A 17,363-nucleotide genomic window follows, 5' to 3' on the forward strand; every position below is an offset into this window, starting at 1 on the left:
GAGATAGCTCTCATTGACAGGGAAGTGGTGATGCCGTCATCCTGACCTGACTGCAGGATGCTTTAGCTGTCGGGAACGTTATCCTGGGAAACAGCTGCTAGGTTAGCAGGCGGATTAGCATCCTGGGAAACAGCTGCCAGGTTAGCAGGCGGATTAGCATCCTGGGAAACAGCTGCTAGGTTAGCAGGCGAATTAGCATCCTGGAAAACAGCTGCTAGGTTAGCAGGCGGATTAGCATCCTGGGAAACAGTTTCTAGGTTAGCAGGCGGATTAGCATCCTGGGAAACAGTTTCTAGGTTAGCAGGCGGATTAGCATCCTGGGAAACAGTTTCTAGGTTAGCAGGCGGATTAGCATCCTGGGAAACAGCTGCTAGGTTAGCAGGCGGATTAGCGTGGTTTGGCTTCCCCATATTACCGACAGCACAGAGACGAGAAGAGCTGGGAGAAGGAGAAAACATCACAGACTAGCCTACATACCAGCAGACCTTGATGAAGCATGTGTTTTCCTGGTTGTAAACACAAATTCACACACACACACTAGGTGAGCAACATCAAAATGTCCTATGTCAACTAAAGAGTCATTCCACTGGAACAAATATGTTTATTAATTAAATGATTCAATCAAATAACAATCACTGTGGGTCCTTGTATATTTAACCCTAACCCTTCAGATTTGGTCCAAACACTCTCATTCATTATCAATATCAATATATACATATATATGACATAGATAGATATTACATAAATACACAAAATATTAAATTAGGCAAATAGTTTGATCAGCAAATGTATCTATATATTCATCTATATATATATATATATGGTGTATTGAATATATTGAAGGAAATTAGAATATATATATACTCATTACAGAAACTCTGAACATTACCGCCCCCTAGATTACAACAATGTTCCAACATGTTATCAACCTTCCCCAATTCTCAATTTGCAGATATCTTTGCACTAAAATTAAAACAATTGCTGAGAATCGGGTACACATTTTACAATTGTAATCAAAATGGTTACCAACAGAAGACAGAAGAAACTCAATGAAATGTTATAGACTGGGTTCCCTTTCTGAAGGCACTAGAGTGCTATCCGGCCAGCAAAAAAACAAACAATCAGGGGGATTTACCGTACTGTAGGTTAAGCTTTGGATAAGAAAAGTCAAGCCCAACACAAACCAAGGAGGGACAAGGATTTGCCGGGCACAACACCTTCTAGACACAGATCACAAACTGAAGGGTAAAGCTGAAAGAATTGATGGCACAGGTAAACCATTTTCACCTGACTACTTTTTATCCATGTGTACTGAATGTACAGTAGACGACTCAGGATATTAACAGTCTCCATGCCGCATCCCAGAGTGACAGTGAACTATTAGAATCCTTACTCAGCTAAATAATCACGCGTTTGCACCGGTCTTATTTATGTAGTAGTGAGGAAAGTGGGCATCTCATCTATCTCTCTGTCTTCATTGATGCGCTCTCTCCCTTTCCTCTCTCTCTCCTCCGGGGAACAGGGGGGTTCAGAATAAACTCCTCATTGGCCCTGCAGTGTCAGTCTACCCACCTGGCCAGTGCCAAAAGATGTGATGGAGTGAAGGAGGAGATAGAGCGATAGAGGGGAGGAGAAGAGGCAGCCAAGCCGGGCTTTTGTTCTCAGATTAAAGTATCCTTCCTTACTAGACAGGCATGTCGGGAGACAGGAGAGAGAGAAACCTATTTCAGTTGGATGTGACAGACAGTCACAGACAGTCAGAGGATATGGAGGCGAGCTATAATAAGCAAGTTTTACAGGCAGCCCTGAGGACTAACCACATATTACAACACCTGCCATTAGAGATACTATCCACAATACATAGCCTACAACTTTCCCCCAATAGAGGGACATTTTCCAGCAGGTTGCAGCCATTTTCTGGTCTAAAATGCCTTATCAAGCAACAGAACAAGGTCATCATACGCCATTGCTGCAAGGTAAAGGAAGATTTCTTTAGTTGAGATGAGAGACACGCTATTTAACTAATTATGTACCGATTTTCCTGGCCAATTTGCAAAGCAATTAGCACTCGGCAGCAATTCTGAAACTGATTGGAGATTTTTAACTGAAAATGATGCCAACTGACAGAGAGATACAGTCCCTAGTGAAAGACTACAAACCCCTTGCACAGTCTTCACATTTTGCTGCCATAAAATGAAATAAAACAATTAATTAAATGTTTTTTTACTACTGATTTACACAACCTACTGCACATTTCCAAAGTCAAAGAAAATGACAGAAAATCGTCTGAATAAATAAAATATAAAACACAAAGATGTCTTGATTGCGTACATCTTCACACCGGAGAGTTAATCCTTTGTGTAATAACCTTTGGCAGCCATTACAGCTGTAAAACATTTGGAATAAGATTCTATCAACATCACACAACTCTTAGGGCAACATATATCCATTGTTTTTGTCAGCCTAGTCTCTTATTTTCAAGCCAATATAAGTCATGGCAGACTGGATCATTCAGGAACACTCAACACCTATTGGAAGGCCTTTCTGTTGTGTCTTTGGCATTAACATTTGTGCAATTGTCCCGCTGAAAAATAAAATGATCCCAGGGTTAGGTATTCAGAAGAACGAGGCAGGGTTTCCTCTAACTTTTTATCTGGGCTTTGCTCCTTTCATATTTATTTTCATCCTGACAAACTCCCCAGTCCCTGCCAGTGACAAGCATACCCATAACATGATGCTACATCTGTACAGTATATGCATAGAAATAAGAGGTTCAAATATTTATTTTAATGCTCCTCTCAGAGCATGTCGTGACATTCAGGTTCAGGATATGCTCAACACATCCCACTAAACACCCTGTGACAAACTAACTGAAGAACGACACACTTCTCATCTGTGCCTCTGACACTGATCCGTCATTAAAGTACATAGGACAACATTCTCTCCCATTCTTGTTCCGAAATACAGAAGGAATGGAAAATGTGTGTATGCCGGACTGGCTGTGGTCTATCTGTAGTCTAAAACAACGGTTGTGTTAAACATCTTTCCATCAAATATCCATTTTAGATACAAATAAATAATGAAAACATACAGTGCTTTCACACCCCTAGACTTTTCCACATTTTGTTGTGTTACAGCCTCAATTTAAAATGGATTACATTTAGATTTTGTGTCACTGACCTACACACAATACCCCATAATGTCAAATTAGAATGATGTTTTTACAAAAAAAAATACACTTGAATAAAAACTGAAAAACTGAAATGTCTCAAGTCAATAAGTATTCAACCCCTTTGTTATGGCAAACCTAAATAAGTCCAGGAGTAAAAATGTGCTTAACAAGTCACATAATAAGTTGCATGGACACATTCTGTGTGCAATAACAATATTGACATTGAACTTCCCTTTGAGCATGGTGAAGTTATTAATTACACTTTGGATGGTTCATCAATACACCCAGTCACTAGAAAGATACAGGCGTCCTTCCTAACCCTAACTCAGTTGCCGGGGAGGAAGGACACCGCTAGGGGATTTCACCATGAGGCCAATGGTGACTTTAAAACAGTTTAATGGCAGTGATACAACATTGTAGTTACTCCACAATACTAACCTAAATGACAGAGTGAAAAGAAGGAAGCCTGTGCAGATTAAAAATATTCTAAAACATGCATCCTGTTTGCAATAAGGCACTATCTTAAAACAGCAAAAAATGTGGCAAAGAAAAACTTTATGTCCTGAATACAAAGCATTATTATTAGGGCAAATCCAACTCATCACTGAGTACCATTTTTTTCAAGCATGGTGGTGGCTGCATCCTGTTATGGGTATGCTTGTCGTTGACAAGGAATAGGACGTTTATTTAGGGTAAAAATAAACAGAATAGAGTTAAGCACAGGCAAAATCCTAGAAGAAAACCTGGTTCAGTCTGCTTTTCAACAGACACTTGGAGACAAATTCACCTTTCAGGAGGACAATAACCTAAAACACAAGGCCAAATAATCACTGGAGTTGCGTAGTTACAGTTTTGATTTAAATCAGCGTTTACAATCTATGGCAAGACTTGAAAATGGCTGTCTAAACAACCAACTTGACAGAGCTTGAAGAACTTTTGAAAGAATAATGTGCAAATTTTGCACAATCCAGGTGTGCAAAGCTCTTAGAGACTTACCCAGAAAAACTCACAGCTGTAATCACTGCCAAAGGTGATTCTAACATGCCTTGATTCAGGGGTGTGAATACCCATGTAAAATTTGATTTCTGTATTTCATTTTCAATACATTTGCTAAAATTTCAGATGTTTTCATTATGGGGGTATTTTGTGTAGATGGGTGAGAAAACAAATCTATTTAATCCATTTTTGAATTCAGGCTGTAACACAACATAATGTGGAATAAGTCAAGGGGTATGAATACTTTCTGAAGGCACTGTAGCCGTGAGAATATACATTTCTGAACAAGATATTCTACTCAAACGAAATGCCGGATAATGTGATACTAATCATGATAAACCAAAGCTAGCGTAACATAAAATGATCGATGCCCCGACAAAACAGCTCAGTTGTAAATGTGAACTCAACTTGATATCGAAAAGTGAGGGGAAAAAATTGACTCTTTGGTGAATTAATGTTGTGCATGTGTGTGAGTCTGTCTAATTAACTAAAAACATGTGTATGTATTAAACATCTTACATGTTCTATTGAAAAACATTGAGTTACGTCAAATAAATATCTATTCAAAGTTACAAATTTGGCATGGCTTTCATTCTGAGAGTTCAACCCTCCCATGTATCATATCATGCCATCTAGTTCACAAATGAGCTCTATACAAACAGAGTTATGATTCACATATTCCTCATTTGACACCTCATCGTCACTTGTCCTTGTCACAGACCGAGTGGCCCCCGAGTGGCCCTTTTAGTTTCCAGGCACTGCCAGAATATAACCGGAGCGGCTCTTGGTGAAGTCTGGCTGCGATTGGTTGATCTTGGGCTCCACAATGACAGTGCATTTCCTGCCATTCATACTGCACTGAATGGGACTGGCGATATTCACCTGCAGCTTCCTCTTCTCACTGCAGAGAGGGAGAAAGAGAGATAAAAAGAAAAATGTGTCAAATCAAATCGTATTGGTCCCATACACATGGTTAGCAGATGTTAATGCGAGTGTAGCGAAATGCTTGTGCTTCTAGTTTCGACAGTGCAGTAATATTTAACAGTACCAAGAATTAGAACAGGTCATGGTAGAAAAAGTTTTAGTTACTCAGCTCTGTGGTCCTGGAATTCTCTCCTGAACATTTGATGATCTAGTCTCGTTGGTGGAGTTTAAACACTTGGTCGATGTAAATATCATAAAAGAGTGTAATTGTCTTTAGGACAGCTGTTTTTTAGTCAAGACATTCTCGTGTTTTTTTATGTAATATGTAATTGTTGTACTGTATGTGTGTCCATAGTTTTGTTTAATGTTGTATTAGTGTATGGAAATTGTTTTGTTTGACACTTTGTTCCCCCTGCTGCTATTGGACCAGGTGTTTCTTGAAAAAGAGATTAAATAAAGTTGAAAAAATAAATAAGTAATCTAACAATTCCACAACAACTACCTAATACACACAAGTCTAAAGGGATGGAATAAGAATATGTACATATAAATATATAGACTGGCTAGGCCACTCCAGGACCTTGAGATGCTTCTTACGGAGCCACTCCTTAGTTGCCCTGGCTGTGTGTTTCGGGTCGTTGTCATGCTGGAAGACCCAGCCACGACCCATCTTCAATGCTCTTACTGAGGGAAGGAGGTTGTTGGCCAAGATCTCGCGATACATGGCCCCATCCATCCTCCCCTCAATACGATGCAGTCGTCCTGTCCCCTTTGCAGAAAAGCACCCCCAAAGAATGATGTTTCCACCTCCATGCTTCACGGTTGGGATGGTGTTATTGGGGTTGTACTCATCCTTCTTCTTCCTCCAAACACGGCGAGTGGAGTTTAGACCAAAAAGCTCTATTTTTGTCTCTTCAGACCACATGACCTTCTCCCATTCCTCCTCTGGATCATCCAGATGGTCATTGGCAAACTTCAGACAGGCTTGGACATGCGCTGGCTTGAGCAGGGGGACCTTGCGTGCGCTGCAGGATTTTAATCCATGACGGCGTAGTGTGTTACTAATGGTTTTCTTTGAGACTGTGGTCCCAGCTCTCTTCAGGTCATTGACCAGGTCCTGCCGTGTAGTTCTGGGCTGATCCCTCACCTTCCTCAAGATCATTGATGCCCCACGAGGTGAGATCTTGCATGGAGCCCCAGACCGAGGGTGATTGACCGTCATCTTGAACTTCTTCCATTTTCTAATAATTGCGCCAACAGTTGTTGCCTTCTCACCAAGCTGCTTGTCTATTGTCCTGTAGCCCATCCCAGCCTTGTGCAGGTCTACAATTTTATCCCATATGTCCTTACACAGCTCTCTGGTCTTGACCATTGTGGAGAGGTTGGAGTCTGTTTGATTGAGTGTGTGGACAGGTGTCTTTTATACAGGTAACGAGTTCAAACAGGTGCAGTTAATACAGGTAATGAGTGGAGAACAGGAGGGCTTCTTAAAGAAAAACTAACAGGTCTGTGAGAGCCGGAATTCTTACTGGTTGGTAGGTGATCAAATACTTATGTCATGCAATAAAATGCAAATTAATTACTTAAAAATCATACAATGTGATTTTCTGGATTTTTGTTTTAGATTCCGTCTCTCACAGTTGAAGTGTACCTATGATAAAAATGACAGACCTCTACATGTTTGTAAGCAGGAAAACCTGCAAAATCGGCAGTGTATTAAATACTTGTTCTCCCCACTGTACATATGAGATGAGTAATGTAAGATACAAGTCATGTAAGATTTCAAGTCTCTACGTAGGCAGCAGCCTCTCTGTGTTAGTGATTGCTGTTTAACAGTCTGATGACCTTGAGATAGAAGCTGTTTTTCAGTCTCTCGGTCCCAGCTTTGATGCACCTTGTTAAGCATGTATCGTACATACCTTACAGTTGGTACATCAATATTAAGAGAGAGAGAGAAAGTATGGTGTATGATATGTAGTAAATGCTAAAGGGCTTTTTACACCAAAAACATTGATATGGTACACCTTCAATTGACTGTGCATCCTTCACTGTTGTGGATATGCATCGTCATAATATGGAAAAGACCTAAAGCAAACTTGATGCTAATGGGCATAGATATAGACTATAGAACATTGTAGCATATACCCCAGGAATGATCCACGTGCCTGTACTGTTGGTATGGCTCACCAGCCGATTGGCTTTTAGTGCTTGTCACATCTAGTTAGGGATTTTCTGTCTGAACGGCCATTTTGCACTATTCCCTCTTTAAGAGGATCAATGAGGCAAATCAAACATTTGTTGAGGGAGAAAAAGTTACTTGTGAGGGAGTCAGGGTGTGAGTGTCTGGGGGAAAAAAGTGTGTTATAAAGTGTGTGTTCTAAAGTGTGTTTAAGCGCATTCGGAAAGTATTCAGACCCCTTGACTTTTTCCACATGTTACGTTACAGCATTATTCTAAAATTGATTAAATTAATTTTTTTACTCATCAATCTACACACAATACCCCATAATGACAAAGTGTAAACATGTTTTTAGAAATGTTTGCAAATGTATTAAAAATAAGAATCTTATTTACATAAGCTTTCAGACCCTTTGCTATGAGACTCGAAATAGAGCTCAGGATTATCCTGTTTCCATTGATCATCCTTGAGACGTTTCTACAACTTGATTGGTGTCCACCTGGGGTAAATTAAATTGATTGGACATGATTTGGAAAGGCACTCACCTGTCTATATAAGGTCCCACAGTTTACAGTGCATGTCAGAGCAGAAACCAAGCCATTAGGTTGAAGGAATTGTCCGTAGAGTTCCGAGACAGGATTGAGACAGGATTGTGTCGAGGCACAGGGAGGGTACCAAACAATTCTGCAGAATTGAAGGTCCCCAAGAACACAGTGGCCTCCATCATTCTTAAATGGAAGAAGTTTGGAACCACCAAGACTCTTCCTAGAGCTGGCCGCCCGGCCAAACTGAGCAATCGGTGGAGAAGGGCCTTGGTCATTGAGGTGACCAAGAACCCGGTGGTCTCTCTGACAGAGCTCCAGAGTTCCTCTGTGGAGATAGAACCTTCCAGAAGGACAACCATCTCTGCAGCACTCCACCAAGCAGGCCTTTATGGTAGAGTGGCCAGACGGAAGCCACCCCTCAGTAAGGCACATGACAGCCCACTTGGAGTTTGCCAAAAGCCACCTAAAGGACTCACAGACCATGAGAAACAAGATTCTCTGGTCTGATGAAACCAAGGTTGAACTCTTTGGCCTCAATGCCAAGCGTCACATCTGGAGGATACCTGGCACCATCCCTATGGTGAAGTATGGTGATGGCAGCATCATGCTGTGGGGATGTTTTCAGCGGCAGGGACTGGGAGACTAGTCAGGATCGAGGGAAAGATGAACAGAGCAATGTACAGAGAGATCCTTGATGAAAACGTGCTCCAGAGCACTCAGGACCTCAGACTGAGGCGAAGGTTCACCTTCCAACAACGACCCTAAACACACAGCCAAGACAACGCAGGAGTGGCTTAGGGACAAGTCTCTGACTATCCTTGAGCGGCCCAGCCAGAGCCCGGATTTGAACCCGATCGAACAGCTCTGGAGAGACCTGAAAATAGCAGTGCAGCGACGCTCCCCCTCCAAACGGACAGCGCTTGAGAGGATCTGCAGAGAAGAACGGGAGAAACTCCCCAAATACAGGTGTGCTAAGCTTGTAGCATCATACCCAAGAAGACTCAAGGCTGTATTCGCTGCCAAAGGTGCTACAACAAAGTACTGAGTAAAGGGTCTGAATACTTATGTAAATGTGATATTTCTGTTTTTTTCTTATAAAAATGATGGGGTATTGTGTGTAGATTGATGAGGGGAAAAAACGATTCCATCTATTTTAGAATAAGCTGTAACGCAACAAAATGTGGAAAAAGTCAAGGGGTCTGAATACTTTCCGAATGCACTGTAGCTAGAGCTACCATGCTAGAGAGAGAACTACAGTTCATTAAAAGAGAGGGAGAGAAAAATGGTTGCCTCTCACCCTGACACCATTTCTCGCTAGGCACCGTTAACGGCCGCTCGCACCGTTTGTCAAAATACATAATTAATTAAAACACCCTTGGTGATTCGCCGAAACACCCGGAGCCAAAGCATCCACTCAGCCAGTGGTATTAAATCCAGAGAAATTAATCAGCGTGACCTTGACACGTCTAGTTACGCAACAACGCCTCACAAGCAACAACAATCAACTCAAACTACCCATGCCAGACTTCTTCGTCTGCATTATACATTCATTACTGTAGCCCAGCGATGAGGGCTGCGGTGGTGCAGGGTCACCATGGCAACCACGTGAACCTTTCCATCTGTCATGGCCGCCCCTGACAGCCAATAGGACGGCAGCTCTGATAAATGTCTCTCGTCTGTCTGTCTGTCTCAGAGGATAGCATGGCAAGCATAGCCACGGGGCTGCTATCAGCTCACTTGAAGGACAAGCAGGGTTAAGCTTACAAATACACATAGTATGCACAGACAGACGTTGTGCATAGAATATACAGACAATGTATTGGACACCTTTATAAGTGGTAAATACTAAGAAACGCTTAAAAAATGTAATATCCCTTGTAAAATCCCTGGTCCTCGAAAATGCTGTGAAATTTATTTTTCATTTGTGTACGGTTACATGCACCGAATAATGCGATTATTGTGGAAAGTCAGATTAATAAAATAGTTTGATTAAAAAGTACATGATTTGCAAGAAGAATGATTTCCCTAATCATTCTGTTTACATGGACACATCTGAAATCAGTCTACCTGATGGCACTCTGATCAATGCAGGAAAACACCAATCAAAATAAACATTCTACCACAGCGAACATGTTATTTTTGGGAAGCATATTTGATCCTGAGTACGGACATAAAGTGTGAAAACTACTTCTAAGACGCATACACTCAGTTGTTCCGAACACACGTCACTCGGCTGGTGCTGGCACGTGCACAGATCAAATACACCGCTGGACGCCGATTAAGGTGTGTACATGTCCTAATCATTCGAAAGACTGCTCAGAATGCCAGGTGTTTTAATCAGCGTATGCCTACTTCAATTTTGAGACAAGATTAAGATAAATTTAGAGTAAATCGTTTACTTGACTATTGCATAATCTGCCTACTGACATAATCGGTTTAATACCGAATTATTAGTGTGCATGTAAACGTACTCAATCCAATATTGAGTGACCAGTCTTAGTCAAGCCATCTCCCCCAGGGAGAGACTCAGACACCACTGCCTCTACTCTCCTACTAGAAAATCTATTATTTCCTACTCTCTTTCGCAGTAACTGTGTATTTTCTTCGCTAGAGATCTTCTGCCCCCATCTACCCCAGCCTCTTCGAGGATAGAGAGGAGGAAGAGGAAGACAAGTAGGGAAATCGACATGGCAATCTATCTGCATCCAGGCAACACCATTGACTCATCCTTTTCAAGGTATTTTTTTCCGTCATGGAGCCAAGCTCTCCTGCCTCCTGCAAAATAGATGAGAAATTCCCATACTTAAGATATACAGGTAAAGTCACTCAGCAAAACCATCATGACTTGCAGAAGACTCTGGACTTGTGCTCAAGATAAGGTTATATATAGGTTACATTTAGACCTAAGAGACTTTAAAGTCTCTTTCGAAGTGCAATGCTTGCGAAGTATCTGTCAAACTAACGAACGACAGATCGGTTTTGTGGTAGTATGACGCAAATACTGGCAGATTATTGCAAATATGGGCAGCGCATGTGAATAGAGTGTTTGTGGCAGAGACAGACGGCGCAATGACGGGCCAGATGATCAACAAGAGCACAGGTTCTGTGCCAAGAGCATCACATGCCCACAGTGCACGCACGCACGCACACCCGAGCCTGAGGGTTGGGTCTCCACAAGGTTCTGTTTATGTGGATGTGAGAGGGAGAAGAGCTCCCACTGTTGGTTTGTCAGATCTCTGCCCCTGCTTTCCTTAACAGCAGTTCTAAAATAAAAACCTGCCAGCCTGATCAATACTGAGATTGTGTGTGCGTGTGTGTATATATGTGGACAGGTGTTTCTGCCTGCTACTACTGTGTGAGGGGGTGGGGCTGAGGTTAGTAGATTGTAGAGGTGGACCAATGGTCCATTCATGTTTGATAGATAGCCAACTCCCCTCCCAAATTCAACACACGTCTTGCGGCCAAACCCCAATCCCGTCTTCCAGAACACAAGCAAACAAACCTCCCCCCCAAGGAGGCGAGAGAGGATGAGATAGGAGATGATATACAGAAGAAGGGGGAGGAGGAGAAGGAATAGATGAGAAAAGATGAAATAGAGAGAAATGCTCTATGGACCACTGGCTCCAGATAATTATACCTTCTCTAAGTTCCTTCTATTTCTTCTCAGACATGTCTCCTCCTGACTTTTCTGCCCCAAAAAATCCAATGTAATTCATTGATCCAAGATGGCGTAGCAGTCGGACGTGTATTTGTCCCGTGTAAATAATAATTTCTCGTTTTTTTCCTGTATATATTTCGTATATATTTTAATCTCACTTTCCATCTACAGACTGAATATACTCTCCTGCAACCTGCCTCACCCAATGTGGTACAGATCTGCTATTTTTATACTTCAGAACTGAAACCCCCATCAGAAGCTAGACAGCTAACTAGCTACTAGCTAGTAGTCAGTTAGCCACTGCTAGCGGTCTTCACCGTTAACTCGGACACCAGCCAGCTTCAGCTCGGTCAATACCTGACAGTCTGTACAGAGTGAAATCAACCCAGAGCATATCGGACTGCTTTTTTTCTACCACATCTCCGGATTCCTACCGCAAGCTCTGGACCATTACACCGGATCATTGCAGCTAGCTAGCAATCCGAGTGAACACTCCTGGCTAACGCCTCTGTCTCAAAGCAAGCACCAGTTAGCCTTGAGCTAGCCTCGAGCTAAGCCCATCTCCCGGCTAGCCAAAGAGGTCTACCAGCTAATTCTTGGACTACAATACCTCTTTTGCCAATTGGCCTGAACCCTTTATTGCCGACACAGAGCCCCGCCAATCCATCACGACTGGTCTGCCGACATAATCGCCCGAGATGGTTTCAACAGGCCGAAGACCCATCTGCTGGCCCCGGGCCGCTAGCTTTCTGAATCGCCGTGTCTCCAGCTCGCCTCGTGTAGTAGCGACTACCAAACAGCTCCCTGACTTACCTATTGCTGTTCATTGAACCCTATGATCACTCGGCTACACATGCCTCTCCCTAATGTCAATATGCCTTGTATACTGCCATTTTTGTTAGTTATTATTGTTTTATTTCACTGTAGAGCCCACAGCCCTGCCCTAAATGCCTTAGATAGCTCTTTTGTCCCACCTGCCACACATGTGGAGACCTCACCTGGCTTAACTGGTGCCTCCAGAGACGCAACCGCTCTCATCGTCACTCAATGCCTAGGTTTACCTCCACTGTACTCACATCCTACCATACCCTTGTTTGTACATTATGCCCTGAATCTATTCTGCCACAGCCAGAAATCTGCTCCTTTTATTCTCTGTTCCCAACGCACTAGACGACCAGTTCTTATAGCCTTTAGCCGTACCCTGGTTAACCCAGGCCCTGAAGCCCCCAGGACCACACCTATTCCACAGGCGCTCTCATTTGTTGACTTCTGTAACCGTAAAAGCCTTGGTTTCATGCATGTTAACATTAAAAGCCTCCTCCCTAAGTTTGTTTTATTCTCTGCTTTAGCACACTCTGCCAACCCTGATGTCCTAGCCGTTTCTGAATCCTGGCTTAGGAAGGCCACCAAAGATTCAGACATTTCCATCCCCAACTACAACATTTTCCGACAAGATAGAACTGCCAAAGGGGGCGGAGTTGCAATCTACTGCAGAGATAGCCTGCAGAGTTCTGGCATACTATCCAGGTCTGTGCCCAAACAATTCGAGCTTCTACTTTTAAAAATCCACCTTTCCAGAAATAAGTCTCTCACCGTTGCCGCTTGTTATAGACCCCCTCAGCCCACAGCTGTGCCCTGGACACCATATGTGAATTGATTGCCCACCATCTATCTTCAGAGATCGTACTGTTAGGTGATCTAAACTGGGATATGCTTAACACCCCGGCAGTCCTACAATCTAAGATAGATGCCCTCAATCTCAGACAAATTATCAAGGAACCTGCCAGGTACAACCCTAAATCTGTAACCATGGGCACCCTCATAGATATTATCCTGACCAACTTGCCCTCTAAATACACCTCTGCTGTCTTCAACCAGGATCTCAGCGATCACTGCCTCATTGCCTGCGTCCGTAATGGGTCCGTGGTCAAACGATCAACCCTCATCACTGTCAAACGCTACCTTAAACACTTCAGCGAGCAGGCCTTTCTAATCGACCTGGCCCAGGTATCCTGGAAGGATATTGACTTCATCCCGTCAGTAGAGGATGCCTGGTTGCTCTTTAAAAATGCTTTCCTCACCATCTTAAATAAGCATGCCCCATTAAAAAAATGTAGAACTAAGAAAAGATATAGCCCTTGGTTCACCCCAGACTTGACTGCCCCAGCACAAAAACATCCTGTGGCGTACTGCATTAGCATCGAATAGCCCCCGCGATATGCAACTTTTCAGGGAAGTCAGGAACCAATATACACAGTCAGTTAGGAAAGCTAAGGCTCGCTTTTTCAAACAGAAATTAAAACATAAAACGGACTATCCTACCGATCCTCGACTTCGGCGATGTAATTTACAAAATAGCCTCCAACACTCTACTCAGCAAATTGGATGTAGTCTATCACAGTGCCATCTGTTTTGTCACCAAAGCCCCATATACTACTCACCACTGCGACCTGTATGCTCACGTTGGCTGGCCCTCGCTACATATTCCTTGTCAAAACCACTGGCTCCAGGTCATCTATAAGTCTTAGCTAGGTAAAGCCCCGCCTTATCTCAGCTCACTGGTCACCATAGCAACACCCACACATAGCACGTGCTCCAGTAGGTATATTTCACTGGTCATCCCCAAAGCCAACACCTACTTTGGCCGCCTTTCCTTCCAGTTCTTTGCTGCCAATGACTGGAACAAATTGCAAAAATCACTGAAGCTGGAAACATATCTCCCTCTCTAACTTTAAACATCAGCTATCAGAGCAGCTTACCGATCACTGTACCTGTACACAGCCCATCTGTAAATAGCACACCCAACTACCTCATTCCCATATTGTTATTTTTTTGCTCTTTTGCACCACAGTATCTCTACTTGCACATCATCATCTGCACATCTATCACTCCAGTGTTAATGCTAAATTGTAATTAGTTCGCCTCTATGGCCTATTTATTGCCTTACCGCCCTAATCTTACTACATTTGCACACATTGTACATAGACTTTTCTATTGTGTTATTGACTGTACGTTTGTTTATGTGTAACTCTGTGTTGTTGTTGCACTGCTTTGCTTTATCTTGGCCAGGTCGCAGTTGTAAATGAGAACTTGTTCTCAAATTGTCTACCTGGTTAAATAAAGGTGAAATAAAAAAATAAAAATAAAATATTGAACCTGAAGACTAGACTGTAAACCACTTACAACACAACACCAGGAGGCAAAGAACCCCTCCTAAGTTAAAATCTGCTCTAATGCAGCAACAGCTGCCCTTCAAAACCACCCTAATCCCAGGTTATTAGTGACCAAATCATTACAGAAGCCGGCCTTCGCCTCCAATATTTATTAAGCTGTGAGAGTGCGGCAAATCCGCCTGCGGATATCTTCCTTTTTCCTCTCCTCCTCTCTGTCTCTTTCTCCTTTTTTTATGAAAAGAAGAGCTATATACTCTAACTGGGGAGATTACTAAGTAGGTCATCTTAAAATGTTGGGGAAAACGGCTTAGCAGCAAAAAGTCTATTGATCAAAGACATTCCCCGCTGAACTTAGAGAGGTGAGGAGGAAGAACAAAATCAATCTGAGAGGTTTAAAAAGAGGTTTAGATGAGGAAAGAGGGAGAGAGAAAGATAGAGAAAGAGGGAGAGAGAGAGGAGAGAGACATACACTCACAAACACAACAGCCACACAGGAGCCATGAAGTGCGGCTGCCAAGGAGAGCATTGATCACAGCCAAAAGCCTCCATAGTGTAGCCTAGCTCAGTGCCTAATGTACTGTAGCAGTGGAGAGAGGGGTGGGTCAAAAGAACGGGACAATAATACTAGAAGTCCCTTTCTTAGTTATAGAGATCCTGTAATGTATCTCTACACCATGTGTCATGATAGTGGAGGTTCTTCAAGCTGGTACAGAATTTTGTATATTTTTTATTTAACCTTTATTTAACTAGGCAAGTCAGTTAAGAACAAATTCTTATTTACAATGATGGCCTAGGAACAGTTGGTTAACTGCCTTGTTCAGGGGCAGAATGACCGATTTTCACCTTGTCAGCTAGAGGATTCGATCTAGCAGACTTTCGGTTACTGGCGTCTCCCTGTCAGGAATGCCATACCACGGTTGCCCTTAGTTTGAAGATGTAATCCGGAGACAGGTATTTTCTCCACCTCTTTAGCTACCGTACTCTAATTCCACTTCAAAGTGGAGTGCAACACTTATGCAGCTCCACTACAAAATTAAAATTAAAATTAAATTAAAAAATTAAAAGACGCGGTCGACAGGATTACCAACACAGACTGACGAGCTCAAATAGTCAGAACCAATCTGAACTCATCTCTCGGCATGTCCAGCCCACTCATTATCTCAGCCAATCATGGCTAGTGGGAAGGTTGCTCACTTTTTCTGTGGCTTAACCAATAAGGCTCGTAATTTAACAATTGTATTCGTATTTAAAGATGGCATACAGGTTTCTTATTAAGGCACATGAAAGTTCACAATGGTCAAGAAGGTATTTCTACCCAAAAACGGATTTTGATAAAACTGCTCTCATGTGAAGTCGTGACTTGCGACATACGCCTAGTTTCCTTGTGCACAACATTTGAGAGAAATAAGCTTTTTTGAGTATGGAACATTTCTGGGATCTGTTATTTCAGCTCTTGAAACATAGGACCAGCACTTTACACATTGCGTTTATATTTTTGTACAGTGTAGAACAGGTGCTAATGACTTTGAACAGGATCTAATTACTGTTTCGCCCAGTGATGTTGTCCAGTCACTAAACCTCGAGTCTGAATCGACCCCGAAGTCCCCTATGGCTGAAGTCCGAGTCTCAGTGCTCGAGTCCTGGTCCAAGTGCTCAAGTCTGAGTCAATGGGTCCACATTAACTCAAAATAAAGTTATTTAACCAAACAGATATAGTGTGATGGCAAGAGGAATTTAGTCAATAAATTGTTTGCTATCCCTTTGCTATCCCTATTCCAAGTAACACTGAAACATGCATGAGACCACCAGCTGTTCCAGACGACTGTGTGATCACGCTCTCCGTAGCCAATGTGAGTAAGACCTTTAAACAGGTCAACATTCACAAGGCCGCAGGGCCAGACGGATTACCAGGACGTGTACTCCGAGCATGTGCGCTGACCAACTGGCTAGTGTCTTCACTGACATTTTCAACCTGTCCCTGACTGAGTCTGTAATACCACCACGTTTCAAGCAGACCACCATAGTGTTCTTGGGCACAGGTACTAAAAGTAACCTGCCTAAATGACTACCGACCCGTAGCACTCACATCTGTAGCCATGAAGTGCTTTGAATGGCTGGTCATGGCTCACATCAACACCATTATCCCAGAAACGCTAGACCCACTCCAATTTTCATACCGCCCCAACAGATCCACAGATGATGCAATCTCTATTGCACTCCACACTGTCCTTTCCCACCTGGACAAAAGGAACACCTATGTGAGAATGCTATCCATCGACTACAGCTCAACGTTCAACACCATAGTGCCCTCAAAGCTCATCACTAAGGTAAGGATCCTGGGACTAAACACCTCCCTCTGCAACTGGATCCTGGACTTCCTGATGGGCCATCCCCAGGTGGTAAGGGTAGGTAACAACACATCCGCTACACTGATCCTCAAAACGGGGGCCCCTCAGGGGTGCATGCTCAGTCCCCTCCGGTACTCCCTGTTCACTCATGACTGCATGGCCAGGCACAACTCCAACACCATCATTAAGTTTGCTGATGACACAACAGTGGTAGGCCTGATCACTGACAACGACGAGACAGCCTATAGGGAGGAGGTCAGAGACCTGGCCGTGTGGTGCCAGGACAACAACCTCTCCCTCCACGTGATCAAGACAAAGGAGATGATCGTGGACTACAGGAAAAGGAGGACCGAGCATTCCCCATTCTC

General features: G+C 43.0%; 1 protein-coding gene across 1 annotated transcript in view; it reads right to left on the minus strand.

Annotated features, from left to right (window-relative positions):
• Positions 1 to 586: 586 nt before the first annotated feature.
• Positions 587 to 17,363, minus strand: part of LOC139581022 (unconventional myosin-Id) — a 131,664-nt gene continuing 114,887 nt past the window's right edge. Inside the window, exon 22 of the mRNA XM_071410323.1 lies at positions 587 to 5,069. Coding sequence (XP_071266424.1) covers positions 4,913 to 5,069 — 157 coding nt within the window. The 3' untranslated portion in view covers positions 587 to 4,912. The remainder of the gene's footprint in view (positions 5,070 to 17,363) is intronic.

Source organism: Salvelinus alpinus, chromosome 7, assembly GCF_045679555.1.
Source record: "Salvelinus alpinus chromosome 7, SLU_Salpinus.1, whole genome shotgun sequence".
Taxonomy (NCBI): domain Eukaryota; kingdom Metazoa; phylum Chordata; class Actinopteri; order Salmoniformes; family Salmonidae; genus Salvelinus; species Salvelinus alpinus.